This window comes from Amblyraja radiata, chromosome 5 (genome assembly GCF_010909765.2).
Source record: "Amblyraja radiata isolate CabotCenter1 chromosome 5, sAmbRad1.1.pri, whole genome shotgun sequence".
Classification (NCBI taxonomy): Eukaryota; Metazoa; Chordata; class Chondrichthyes; order Rajiformes; family Rajidae; genus Amblyraja; species Amblyraja radiata.
The window spans coordinates 56587163-56600798 of record NC_045960.1 but is presented as its reverse complement, the minus strand read 5'-3'; the positions used below and the strand labels follow the sequence as shown (position 1 = coordinate 56600798).

General features: G+C 45.0%; 1 protein-coding gene across 1 annotated transcript in view; it reads right to left on the bottom strand.

Moving 5' to 3' along the window:
- Positions 1-13636, bottom strand: part of LOC116973325 (venom phosphodiesterase 2-like) — a 130412-nt gene that overhangs the window by 75536 nt on the left and 41240 nt on the right. Inside the window, exons 3-4 of the mRNA XM_033021283.1 lie at positions 7134-7256; positions 5753-5813 (exon numbers count right to left, since the gene is read on the bottom strand). Of these exons, the coding sequence (XP_032877174.1) occupies positions 5753-5813; positions 7134-7256 (184 nt within the window). The remainder of the gene's footprint in view (positions 1-5752; positions 5814-7133; positions 7257-13636) is intronic.

Genomic DNA, 13636 nt, shown 5'->3' with positions numbered 1-13636 from the left:
GTAACTGTGTTGGATGTTTATGTTAAAATGTATTTTGTGCATTCTGTTGCTTTTTATTAGTATGACTGTATGGAAAATCAAATTCCTTGTATGTTGCAAAACATACTTGGCTAATAAAGTATGATTATGATTATGTTAAATGTGACTAACAAAACTAAGAGTGTTACTGGCCCACCACATCGGGACCTGGCTCATCACCAGGCCATTAACATCTGGCCTAGCAAGATTGTTTTTCTTTCATCAGACTCTGGATAACGTTCACCCCATATACTGAGAGTACTGAGGGTTTAACAAGGACGAAAATGGGGTAGTATTATTATTGGGGTTTTTTTTAAATGCATTCAAAAGCTCCCAGAAATTTTTTTTCTGGAACAACATACTGCTATACTTCACTCTGCAGACTCTGACATCACGGGATCTGACCGTGCTGGATCCTAGTGCTAGTCCCCCTAAAACAGGAAACCTCAGTTCCACTGGGGCTTCACCTTCCACCTCAAACCATGTGACCCCAGCTCTTCCCCATGCACACTATAGTCCTCATACCCCCCTCCTCCCAGACCACCCACCACCCCCCCACCAGACATCGCCATGGCCTCAGTCCACTTACCTGCCTTCCTCCAGCCCCAACCCCCATCCTTGCTGTGTGTTCACCATCCCCCCCCCGACCTCCCCCTTTCTCTTACCGAACAGTCTGTCCTCAGCAGAGGCCTCACCTTTGCTCCCCTCCGTCCCCACCTCAATGAGTTACGTATCTGCCACAATGTGGAGCTCTTCTTCCGTCGCCTCCACATCCAAGCGTTTTCCATGGGAAGGAATCCTCACCTCCTAGTGAGGACACTTTCTGCCTTCGGACCCCCTCCTCTTGGACTCCCCCTCATGGCCATCTTCCGGCTTTAGACCTTTTTATTGTAAACTGCCGGCGGGACATCAACCGCCTCAACTTCTCCACTCCCCTGTCTCACTCTAACCTCTCCCCCGCTGAATGCACAGCCATCGACTCACTCCGCAACAACCCAGACTGGGTGTTCAAACCTGCCGACAAGAGAGGTGCCGTGGTAGTCTGGCGCGCTGATCTCTACAAAGCTGAGGCCACGCGGCAACTCTCAGACACCTCCTCCTACTTATCCTTGGACCATGACCCCACAGACAAGACAAGACAAGAGACAAGAGACATGAGACATTTATTGTCACATGTACCAATTGGTACAGCCACTATCTCTAGCACCATCACTGACTTCATCACCTCTGGCTCCCTGCCTTCCCAAGCCTCCAACCTCATCGTTCCCCAGCCCCGCACGGCCCGATTTTACCTTCTCCCCAAAATCCACAAACCTGACTGTCCTGGCAGACACATTGTTTCTACCTGTTCGTGTCCTACCGAACTTATTTCCACATACCTTGACTCCATCCTATTCCCCCTGGTTAAATCCCTCCCTACCTACGTTCAAGACACCTCGCACGCTCATTGTCGACTCCAGAACTTCCGTTCTCTAGGCCCCCATTCCCTCATCTTCACCATGGATGTCCAGTCACGCCACACCTCCATCCCCCACCAGGAGGGTCTCAAAGCCCTCCATTTCTTCCTCGACCGCAAAACCAACCAATCCCCGACTACTGATAATCTCCCCTGCCTAGCGGAGCTGGTCCTTACCCTTAATAACTTTTCGTTTGACTCCTCCCATTTCCTCCAAATACAAGGAGTAGCTATAGGCACACGCCTGGGCCCTAGCTATGCCTGCCTCTTTGTAGGGTACGTCGAACAATCTTTGTTCGAGGCGTACCAGGGCCCCATCCCCGAACTCTACCTCCGCTACATCGACGACTGCATTGGTGCTACCTCCTGCACCCACACACAACTCACTGACTTCATCCATTTCACCACTAACTTCCATCCTGCACTCAAATACACCTGGACCATTTCCGACATTTCCCTACCATTTCTAGGCCTCACTATCTCCATCGCAGGTGATAGACTACTGACCGACATCCACTATAAACCAACTGACTCCCATGGCTATCTGGAGTACACTTCTTCCCATCCTGCTTCCTGTAAGGACTCTATCCCCTACTGCCAATTCCTCCGTCAACACCGCATCTGCACCCAGGATGAGGTGTTCCACACCAGGGCATCGGAGATGTCCTCATTCTTCAGGGAACGGGGGTTCCCCTCTTCTACTATAGATGAGGCTCTCACCAGGGTCTCTTCTATACCCCGTAACACTGCTCTCACTCCCCATCCTCCCCACTCGTAACAAGGGCAGAGTCCCCCTAGTCCTCATGTTCCACCCTACCAGCCGTCACATACAACAAATAATCATCCACCATTTTTGCTACCTCCAACGGGATCCCACCACTGGCCACATCTTCCCATCTCCTCCCCGTCTGCTTTCCACAGAGACCGCTCCCTCCGTAATTCCCTGGTCAATTCGTCCCTTCCCACCCAAACCACCCCCTCTCCTGGCACTTTCCCTTGCAAATGCAGGAAATGCTACACTTGGCCATTTACCTCCCCCCTTGACTCCATTCAAGGACCCAAGTAGTCTTTCCAGGTGCAGCAAAGGTTCACCTGCACCTCCTCCAACCTCACCTATTGCATCCGCTGCTCTAGATGTCAGTTACTTTACATCTGTGAGACCAAGTGTAGGCTTGGCGATCGCTTCACCCAACAGCTCCGCTCGGTTCGCAATAGCCAACCTGATCTCCCGGTGGCTCAGCACTTCAACTCACATTCCGAATCCGACCTTTCTTTCCTGGGCCTCCTCCATGGCCAGAGTGAGGCCCACCGTAAATTGGAGGAGCAGCACCTCATATTTCGCTTGGGCAGTTTACACACTAGCGGTATAAACATTGACTTCTCCAATTTCAGGTAGTCCTTGCTTTCTCCTCCCCTTCTCAGCTCTCCCTAAACATACTGTCTCCGCCTCTTCCTTTCTTCTTTCCGCCCCCCCCCCCTCCCCACCCTCACATCAGACTGAAGAAGGGTCTCAACCCGAAACGTTGCCTATTTCCTTCGCTCCATAGATGCTGCCTCATCTGCTGAGTTTCTCCAGCATTTTTGTCTACCTACTGATAAGTTAGGTTGGATTGGGAAGAACTGATTGAAAATTAACTGGGAATAATCAAGTGGGGAGTATTAGCTGGTGTGTTTTTAGTTTTTAGTTTAGTTCTACAGCGCGGAAACAGGCCCTTCCGCGACTACCAGTGATCCCCGCACACCAACACTATCCTACGCACACTAGGGACAATTTACAATTGTACCAAGCCAATTAACCTACAAACCTGTACATCTGTGGAGTGTGGGAGGAAACTGGAGATGACGGAGAACACCTACGCAGGTCACGGGGAGAGCGTACAAACTCTGCACAGACAAGAACCCATAGTCAGGATTGAACCTGGGTCTCTGGTGCTGTAGGGCAGCAACTATAACAGTGCGCCACCATGCCGCCCTGTGCGAGTGATATGCTTTCTTCTCATATGGAGGATAGGCATCATTCGAAGGGCTATAGTTCATGCCTGCTGCTAATTTCTCAAGAAGACAGAAGTCAATGGTCTTGTTGAGCTGCATTGATGAAGATACCCTGTTACTGCTTTTATGTGGGAATGCCAGGATTTTGCCCCATTGATGTTTATAGGCCATCAACATATAAGATGTACAACTAGTAGGAAAACCTGCAGGTGGCGCTGTTTGCATTGTTTCTCATGGTGGCAAGATTGAGGGTTTGAGATGTGCTGTTGTTTGACTTCTTTGCATTTTATTAAAAGTACACATCAAAGCCATGGAAACAATGAGCATTTAAGGTAGTGGATGTGGTGTCAGTAGATTGGGCTCCTACATCCTGGATGGGATTTCATTTCTGAGGTATTGTTGGAACTGCTCTAATCCAGGCAAGTGAACATTGCATCACATGCTTAACTTGATGGTGGTAAGGTCTGAGAATTAGAAGGCACTCACAGTATGATCTTTCCTACTATCACTTCTTACATTTTACATTTTAAACTTTGAGAAGCATTAAGGAAAGATGTGAGAACTGGGAGAGAACCTCTTAAACAAAAAATGTTGAATACAAGTTTTTGATTGATTGAAAGATACAGAATGGAAACAGGCCCTTTGGCCCAATGGGCCCATTCCGATCATCAATCATCCATTCATACCACCTCTGTATTATCCCCACTTTCTCATCCACGGCCCACCTATTGAGGGCAATTTACCGAGGCCAATTAACCTACAAACCCGCATGTCTTTGGGATATGGGAGGAAAGCAGAGCATGTGAAAGAAACCCACGGAATCACAGAGAGAATGTGCAAACTCCATACAGACAGCACCCAAGGTCAGGATCGAACCCAGGTATCTGGCACTGTGAAGCAGTAGATCTATCAGCAGCGACACTGTGCCACCCGACAAAGCCCCTAACCCCAGCCGTCTCCAGCTGTGTAGACCTGAGGCCTGGATCAATTTGAATCTTATTTCTTGCTACATGGTCTATAATATTCCAGCCAAGGTTACACAACAGAATCCACAGATTTTAGTATTGCCTCAGTCTAGATCCAAAGATCTAGCCAGGATCTTTAAAGTGTTGCTCAACAGAATAGCCACCAAGGACCAGATAATAATTAAACGTTTTTGAGATCGCCAAATATTTTCACGCCACAATAATTCACTCGTTTCTGAGTGGTTAAGATGGGAGTCAGGTAATTAACAATCTTGCTCTACACATCAATTCAGAATATGCCAGTACAGTGATTAAGGGAGTAGACAAATTAAAAATAACAAGTACAAGCCTCATCAGCACAATTTGGAAAATAGTAATTCAGCAAATCTCGCATTTATAAACTTGCACTAATGAGAAAAGTGGCCAGGTAAACTCTGAAACATATGAAAAAATAAGTTCACTCATGCCAGTCAGATAAGCAAATCAACAATTCTGACTGGCTCATGTCCAAACACATCTTTGAAGTCAATATATAGTGTTGTTGAATGATATGGCCTTGGCTATTTGTTTGGATTAATATTAAATTTTCCTGTTCGAGCAACAATCATTAACAACTTTACAATAATAACCTGAGGTGGGCATTAAATGTGGCTTCTATATTGTTGTTCGTTTCAATGTTCTGTTTGGGGCACATAACAATAAAACACTCTTGACTCTTGGCCTTGTGTGGGCTTTGTTAGGATACTAGTTAATGTTTCTTATGCCTATTTCCAGGGATTTTGCATAGCTGAATTTTGCAAATCAGTGTCTACCAGAGATTTCTGCATGAGATCAGTTATGATGTTTGTAGTTCACGAGGACAAACTTTTCTCTGGTGTAAAATCAGACTCAAATCTCAGTAATAAATGGGCTTCTATGAACTCCCATGAATTGCCCTAACTGTTTATAAGACCATAGTGATAGGACCAGAATTAGGCCATTCGGCCCATCAAGTCTACTCCGCCATTCAATCGTGACTGATCTATCTCACCTTCCTAACCCCATTCTCCTGACACCCCTGCTAATCAAGAATCTATCTATCTCTGCCGTACAAAAATATCTATTGACTAGGCCTCCAGAACCCTATGTGGCAATGAATTCCACAGAGTCACCACCCTCAGACTACAGAAATTTCCCCTCACCTCCTTCTTAAAGTAGCATCCTGTAATTCTGAGGCTATGACCTCTGGTCCTAGACTCCCCCACTAGTGGAAACATCCTCTCCCCATCCACTCTATCCAGGCCTATCCAGGTTTAATCTTGAAGAACAAGCGAAGTCCTACCCTGCTGGACATTGGGGTGTCGCAATATCTTCACAATCTTCCTGAAGCCAGCTTTTTTCACCTATGGAAAAGTAAGAAGTTATTTAAAAAATATTTTTGATGAATTATGGCACAAATTCCTTCCTAATTTAATAACTATGTTTAAAGCATAAATCTACTTCATCAAATAACCAATTATTCTGTTTCTTTACTAAAACTCATTGACCTTTTTAAAATATTGATTTAACCCACTACAAAATATTTCCAGTGTTTTAAAAAAAAGGAAACAACTCTTGACCCGAAACATCATCCAACAAAACAAAACTTCTCTCCGGAGATGCTGCCGGTCCCGTTGAGTTAATCCAGCTTTTTGTGTCTATCTTCTGTTGAAAAAGATCAGCCGGTCTGTTCAGCATCAGTGGCGAGAGACAACGTGTTAACGTTTCAGATCAATGACCTTTCAGAACAGATCTAAGGAATTGTCACTAACCGAGTTGTTAACTTCACCTTTCTACCATTCCTGAAAGTCAATGTGAGTATTTCTATCATTGCTTCCAAGCACTCATACAAGACACAAACAATTTTCTTATTCAGTTACAGAATAGCAAGAATATCCATTTTATTCTATGTTTCAATCTTATATATTCCAATTATACCATTACCATCAGATGCCATCCATTGCCCTTGTAATGATTCTATTCTCAAGTTCTGATGCAGGGTTCGTGACATTGATCATCCTTTTTCCTCCACAGATGCTGCCTGACCCGCTGACCTTCTCCAGCAATTTGTTTTTGCTCCTCGATATTGCAGCACCTGCAGTATCTTATCTCCATCCATTCTGTTCTGTCTATAACTGACTTCTACCCCTCCCAATTCATGATTGCCACTTCATTCCCTTTCTTGTTATTCCTGAACAGTAAGGACACTGTCTTATAGTTCCAGTGGATCAAAACATTTTTTTTGTGCTGAATTTAAGAAATAATTGAAGCAACTTATCGATGTTTTGTGATTATAATATTTACCTAAGGGTCAAGCAGATAAATTATAAAGTCTTAACAAAATATTGAGAATGCAATGGAAAATAAATTCAAAATGTTTAACACAGTCAAACAATTACACACAACTAATTAGAATCACAAAGATTAAGCCAAAGGTGGAAATGTTAATACCAGAGTTTACTGCAATTTTAGTGCAATTTAAGGGCTAAAGGAATCAAGGGATATAGGGTAAAAGCAGGAATGGGGTACTGATATTGGATGATCAGCCATGATCATATTGAATGGCGGTGCTGGCTCGAAGGGCCTAATGGCCTACTCCTGCACCTATTTTCTATGTTTCTGTGTTTTAATTCAAGCATCAGCATTTCACACAGGTGGGTTTTGCCTTTTATATCTATTATTACCTTTACAAATCCAATTGTAGTCAGTGCAACAATCCTTCTTCTGGATGCAGTCATCAGAGCACGAACAGTGGCTTTCTCCGAGTCGCTTCTCACCACAGCGAGACTCACACTTCCAGGTTTCAACTAAAATAAGTCAAATAAATGTAGAACATAGTTTAAAATGCACCTATTTCACAATTTGGATCACTTTTCGCACAGCACAATTCGTGGGAGAGGGGTCGACTCTGCCAAAGCAGTTTGTCAATTACTATCTTTGTATCCAAGACGCACAGTCGAATGCAGCCAGAGAAATAGATTATCTTCCACTAGTTCGGCGAGTCTTGCCAAGGTTTTAAAGGCCTGGTAGGGAAGAGGGAAGTGATTGCCTCTGTAATTTGCATCCCCTTCACCAAGGGGGTAGTGACTCTTTAGAATTATTTATCCGAGATTGATGCAGAGGCTTAGTCACTGATACATTGAAAACAGACATGAATGTTAGTATTAAGGAATCAAAGTATAAGCGGTTAGTGGAAGAATGTATCATGGAACTAAACAAGGTCTGGCAGAAGAAACCTTACATCAAACAACTTATATTTTCGCATTAAAAGAACCCAATGTTAGTTCCAGACACTTATTCTGGGCACATCAAAGCATGATGTATGAATTCATGTTTTGAACAGAATATCTTTACCATCTCCACACATCAATTCTCCATGATAACTGCACTTCAAATCTGGATTTTCTTTGCTCCTCCACAAGTGTCTCCTTTCAACTCCAATTCCTCCTGCTGCCCCTCTTTGTAGATATTCCTTAAAATCTACACATTCTATCAGATATCTGGTCTGCTAGCATGACTCAGTGCATTCTTAGGAAAATCTGTTTTAGCTGTGCTTGATAATCACAACAGTGAAGTATCTTGGATCCTTTGCATTACACACAAGAACATATTGTTCATAGAGTTCTAATCTGCATCAACCTCCCTCACTGCTGGTAGATATTTTGCTTTTGGAAGAACTTTGCCCATTGGTTGGAAAAGAGCTGCTTTTCCCTTTGTTTGGGGCAGAAAATATTTCTAATTTTATAAGCAGACACACAATTTCAAAGTTTCCATTCAATTTAGAATGCGCTGATTTTTAATAGCACAATTTTATTTGTTCTATCATGATGACACAATGCTTTCAATTCAAATATTTAATCTCAGAAAGGAAAATTCAACCAATTCTCAAAGATCTTCCCATGTTATCAAACAAACCGCAGAAATCACAGTCATCCAACATCTCAGTACTTGTCTTTATCAGCCACAGCACTTCGCAAGTTCCATTAGAATATTGTTAATCACCTGCATAATGTTTTAAAGCAGTAATGTAATAATGATGAGCAAAAAAAAAAAATGCTGGAGAGACTCAGTGGGTCCGGCAGCGTCTTTGGAAGGAATGGTGCGTCACGCTTTGCTGCCTGTCCGTCAGATGCTGCCTGACACACCGAGTTCTTCCCCTGCTTTGTGTTTTGCTCAAGATTCTAGCATCAGCTGTCTCTTGTATCTCCAATATAACAATTATGATCTTTTAAGAACCCCCTTTATCCATTAAAATCAAGCTAGGGCAGTGCAATGTAACCTGTAAAATGCACATTCACTACCACATGGGAATGCCAGGACATTTCCCCATTCCAGGACAACCAAGGTGAAGGAAACGTCTCCATCTGGAAGACTCATCAAGCTCATCACGAGTGTTGTGGAGAGCACTTTACAAGAGATGTTAATACAACATACATCTCAAGAGAGTGTACACACTGAGGGAACGGGTGAATGCCAGACACCATAAAATAATAGATGACGCGTTTCTTAACATACTCATTTTAGTTTAGTTTATTGTCACGTGCACCGAGGTACAGTGAAAAGCTTTTGTTGCGTGCTAACCAGTCAACAGAAAGACAATACATGATTACAATCGAGCCGTCCAGTGTACAGATACATGATAAAGGGAATAACGTGAATTATTATTTAGTCCAATCAAAGATAGTCCGAAGGTTTCCAATGAGGTACAAAGTAGCTCATGACTGCTCTCTAGTTGTTGATGGGATGGTTCAGTTGCCTGATAACAGCATTTCTGAGTACTGTTGGGGAAAAAGGTTCACCATGGGGAGTGCAGCAGAGCCATGGCTTTAGCATCATAGATGGCTCAATTGAACGGGGTGGGAGGAGGATAGCAACAGTTACACATGAAGATGCCTCTCTGGGATAGGTAAAGGCCACTCAGCTCATCAAACCTGTTCTGCAGTGGCTGATCAGATTCTACCTTCAAATCCAAAATCCTATAAACCCTTGGAAACCCTTCACCCTCATTTATCCAGAATGGATGTACTTTTACCTTAAACATATTCAAATACTCTGTTTACTCTGTCCTTTAAGGAGGATAGTTTCAAATTTATACAAAAACCATCCGAGAGAAATGAAAAAAAATCACATATCTCTGCCGCAAATGGACAACAACTTACTTCCAAAAGATGATTCCTTGTTCTGGATTCTCCCATGAAGCAAAATAATCTCCACATCCAAACTCAGGATTTTACATGCTTCAATCAAATCCAGGCTCGCTCTTCTAAACTCCACTGAGCACACGTCCATTATCTCCAACCTTCTTCATAATGCAACCTGCTATTCCATGTACTAATCTGAACATACAGGAACGGGCCCATTGTCCTGTGTCTGTGCCAGTCATCATTCTACATTAATCTAATCCTCTCTACCTGCATGTGATCTATATCTTTCCATTCACTGTATAACCTTGTGCCCATCTAAAAGCCTCTTAAATTCTACCATTGTATCTGCTTCCACCACCACCCCTGGCAGACCATTCTTGGTACCTACCACTCTCTGTGTAAATACAAAAAATAGCTCCACACATCTCCTTTAAACATTCCCTCTGATCTTACACCCATGCCATCTAGTCTTTTGACATGTCAACCTTAGAAAAGCGGTTCTGCCTGTCTACCACATCTAAGTCATAGATAGACACAAAAAGCTGGAGTAACTCAGTGGAACAGGCAGCATCTCTGGAGAGAAGGAATGGGTGAAGTTTCAGGTCGAGACCCTTCTTCAGACTGGTTACGGATAAGGGAAACTAGAGATATAGACGATGATGTGGAGAGATAAAGAACAATGAATAAAAGATATGCAAAAAAGTAACTATGATAAAGGAAATGGCCCATTGTTAGCTGTTTGTAGGGTGAAAAAGAGAAGCTGGTGTGACTTGGGTGGGGGAGGGATAGAGAGAGAGGGAATGCCAGGGCTACCTGAAGTGAGATAAATCAATTTTCATACCACTGGGCTACAAGCAGCCCAAGCGAAATATGAGATGCTGTTCCTCCAATTTGCGTTGGGCCTGACTCTGACAATGGAGGAGACCGAGGACAGAAAGGGTTTGTGTAGGAATGGGAAGGAGAATTAAAGTGTCCAGCAACCGGGAGATCAGGTTGGTTCTGGCGGGCTGAGCAAAGATGTTCTGCGAACTGATCGCACAGTCTGCGTTTGGTCTCGCTGATGTATCAGAGTCCACATCTTGAACAACGGATACAGTAGATGAGGTTGGAGGAGGTGCAAGTGAACCTCTGCTTAACCTGAAATGGACTATCGGGGTCCCTGGACAGAGTCGAGGAAGGAGATATAAGGACAGGTGTTGCATCTTCTGCGGTTGCCAGGGAAGGTTCCCGGGGAGGAGGTGGTTTGGGTGGGAAAGGATGAGTTAACCAGGGAGTCGCGGAAGGAACAGCCTCTGGGGAAGGAGGAAAGGGGCGGAGATGGGAAATTTTGGCTCGTGGTGGGATCCCATGGGAGGTGGCGGAAATTTCAGAGGATTATGTGTTGTATGTGACGGCTGATGGGGTGGAAGGTAAGGACTAGGGGAACTGTCTCCCTTGCGACTAGGGGCAGGGGGAGCAAGGTAGAAGCACCGAGGAAACACGAGTGAGTGCCTCATCAATGATGGGAGAAGGGAACTCTCATTCCCCAAAGGATGAGGACATCCCGGATGTCCTAGTATGGAACACCTCATCTTGGGCGCAGATGTGGCGTAGACGGAGGAATTGGGAGTAAGGGTTAGGAAGCAGGGTGGGAAGAAGTGTAGTTGAGATAGTTGTGGGAGTCCGTGTGTTTGTAATAGACATCAATAGTCTATTTCCTGGGATGGAGACTGTGAGGTCAAAAAAGGGGAGGGAGGTGTCAAAGATGGTCCAAGTAAATTTGAGTGCAGAGTGAAAATTGGTGGTGAAGTTGATGTAGTCCATGCGTTCTGCATGGATGCAGGAGATAGCACCGATGCAGTCATCAATGCAACAACTATCGAGTTCGGGGATAGGGCCAGTGTACGCCTGGAACAGGGATTGTTCATCGTACCCTACAAAGAGGCAGGCATAGCTGGGGCCCATGTGGACGCCCATAGCTACGCCTTGGACTTGGAAGAAGTTGGAGAAGTCAAAGGAGAAGTTGTTGAGTGCGAGGACCAGCTCCGCTAGGTGGAGTAGTGTTAGTAGAGGGAAATTGGATGATTCCGCGCTCGAGGAAGAAACGGAGAGCTTTAAGGCCTTCCTGATGGAGGTGTAGAGTGACTGACCGTCCATAGTAAAGATGAGGGAGTGGAGGCTCGGAAAGCGAAAGTCATTAAAGAAATAAAGAGCATATCTTGGACATAGGTCAGGAGAGATTAGACCTGAGGGGATAGGATGGAGTCGAGGTACATAGAAATAATTTCCATATGACAGGAGCAAGCAATGAGTCTGCCAGGGTAGTGTTTATGGATTTTGCGGAGAAGGTAAAACTGGGCTGTCCGGGGTTGCGAAACAAAAAGGTTGGAGGCTGCGGAAGGAAGACAGCTAGAAGTGATGAAATCAGAAATGGTGTGTGAGATTAGGGCTCAGTGCTCGCCTGTTGGTTCATGGTCCAAGGATAAGTAGGAGGAGGTGTCTGACAGTTGTGGCCTGGCCTCAGCCTGGTAGCGCGCCAAACTTGCCGCCTGGCCTCAGTGCACAAGGCTACCACAGCACCTCCCTTGTCGGCGGGTTTGATTATAATGTCAGGGTTGCTGCAGAGTGAGTAGAGGGGGTGTGGTTAGAGCAGGTAAGGGGAGTGGAGAAGTTGAGATGGCTGATGTCACCCTGGCAGTTAAAAATAAAGAAGTCTAGAGGGTAGAAGGCCGTTCTAGGAAGTCCAAGAGGAGGGGGACTGGTGGAGACAGGAGAAGGGGTCATCATTGGGTGGTGATGACTCCTTCCCATAGAAAGAGACGCAGAGGCGACGGAAGGAAAGCTCTACGTCGTGGCGAACCCAGAACTCGGTGAGGTGGGGGTGGAGGGGAATGAAGGTGAGGCCTCTGCCGAGAATAGACCGTTCCATACAGGAAAGGGGGAGGTCGGGGAGATGAAGACATGACATGGTCGGGGTTGGGGTCAGAGGAGGGCCGTTGAGTGGACAGAGGCCAAGATGAGGTCAGATGGGGGGGGATGCTGGGTGTTCAGAGATGAGGGGGGGCTTGAGGCCTGTTGTATGGGTGGGCTGTGGTCGAGGTAACCTGGTTAAAAGAGGAGAAAGGGGAAGACTCATCACTACTGAGGTTTCCTGTAGGACAGGGGAGCAGTAGGACCCAGCAGAGTCAGACCATGTGGTGTAGGCCTCTGTCACTCATAACTGGATCTGCTATCAGATCTCCCCTCAACCTCTGACGCGTGATATAAAACATCACATTCCTTCCTGGAATGAATCTCTGGAACTCTCTGCCACAGAAGGTAGTTGAGGCCAGTTCATTGGCTATATTAAGAGGGTTAGATGTGGCCCTTGTGGCTAAAAGTATCAGGGGGTATGGAGAGAAGGCAGGTACACGATACTGAGTTGGATGATCAGCCATGATCATATTGAATGGCGGTGCAGGCTCGAAGGGCCGAATGGCCTACTCTTGCACCTATTTTCTATGTTTCTATGTTTCCTCAAATAAAACCACCAACAATATGGAATGCACTCGAGGTGGCCGAAGAACTGGATAATTACACATGCTGCAACCTCCTTCAAAAGATGATGTTGTGATTAAACCCAGTAAGTAGTTAGTTTAACTTTGGTGTGGAAAATTCCAGAAACAAATCAGTAACAGAATTTGCAATGGAAGCATACTAAGTCCCCTTCAGTTTTCTCTTCTGCATATAAAAGCCATGCTCAATTGGGTTCAGATCGGGTGATTGCCACTCAAGATTTGACCTTTTTTTAAGCTTTGAAAAACTCCTTTGTTGCTTTAGCAGTGTGTTTGGGATCATTGTCTTGCTGTAGAATGAACCACCGGCCAATGAGGTTTGCCTCAGTCTGAAGAAGGGTTTCGGCCCGAAACGTCGCCTATTTCCTTCGCTCCATAGATGCTGCTGCACCCGCTGAGTTTCCCCAGCAATTTTGTGTACCTACAGAATTTGCAATGGCTGGATAAACATTGCTTGATCAGAGAAAGCTATCGTGGATTGTTAAAAGCAATTTCTGCACAGCTTTTAAC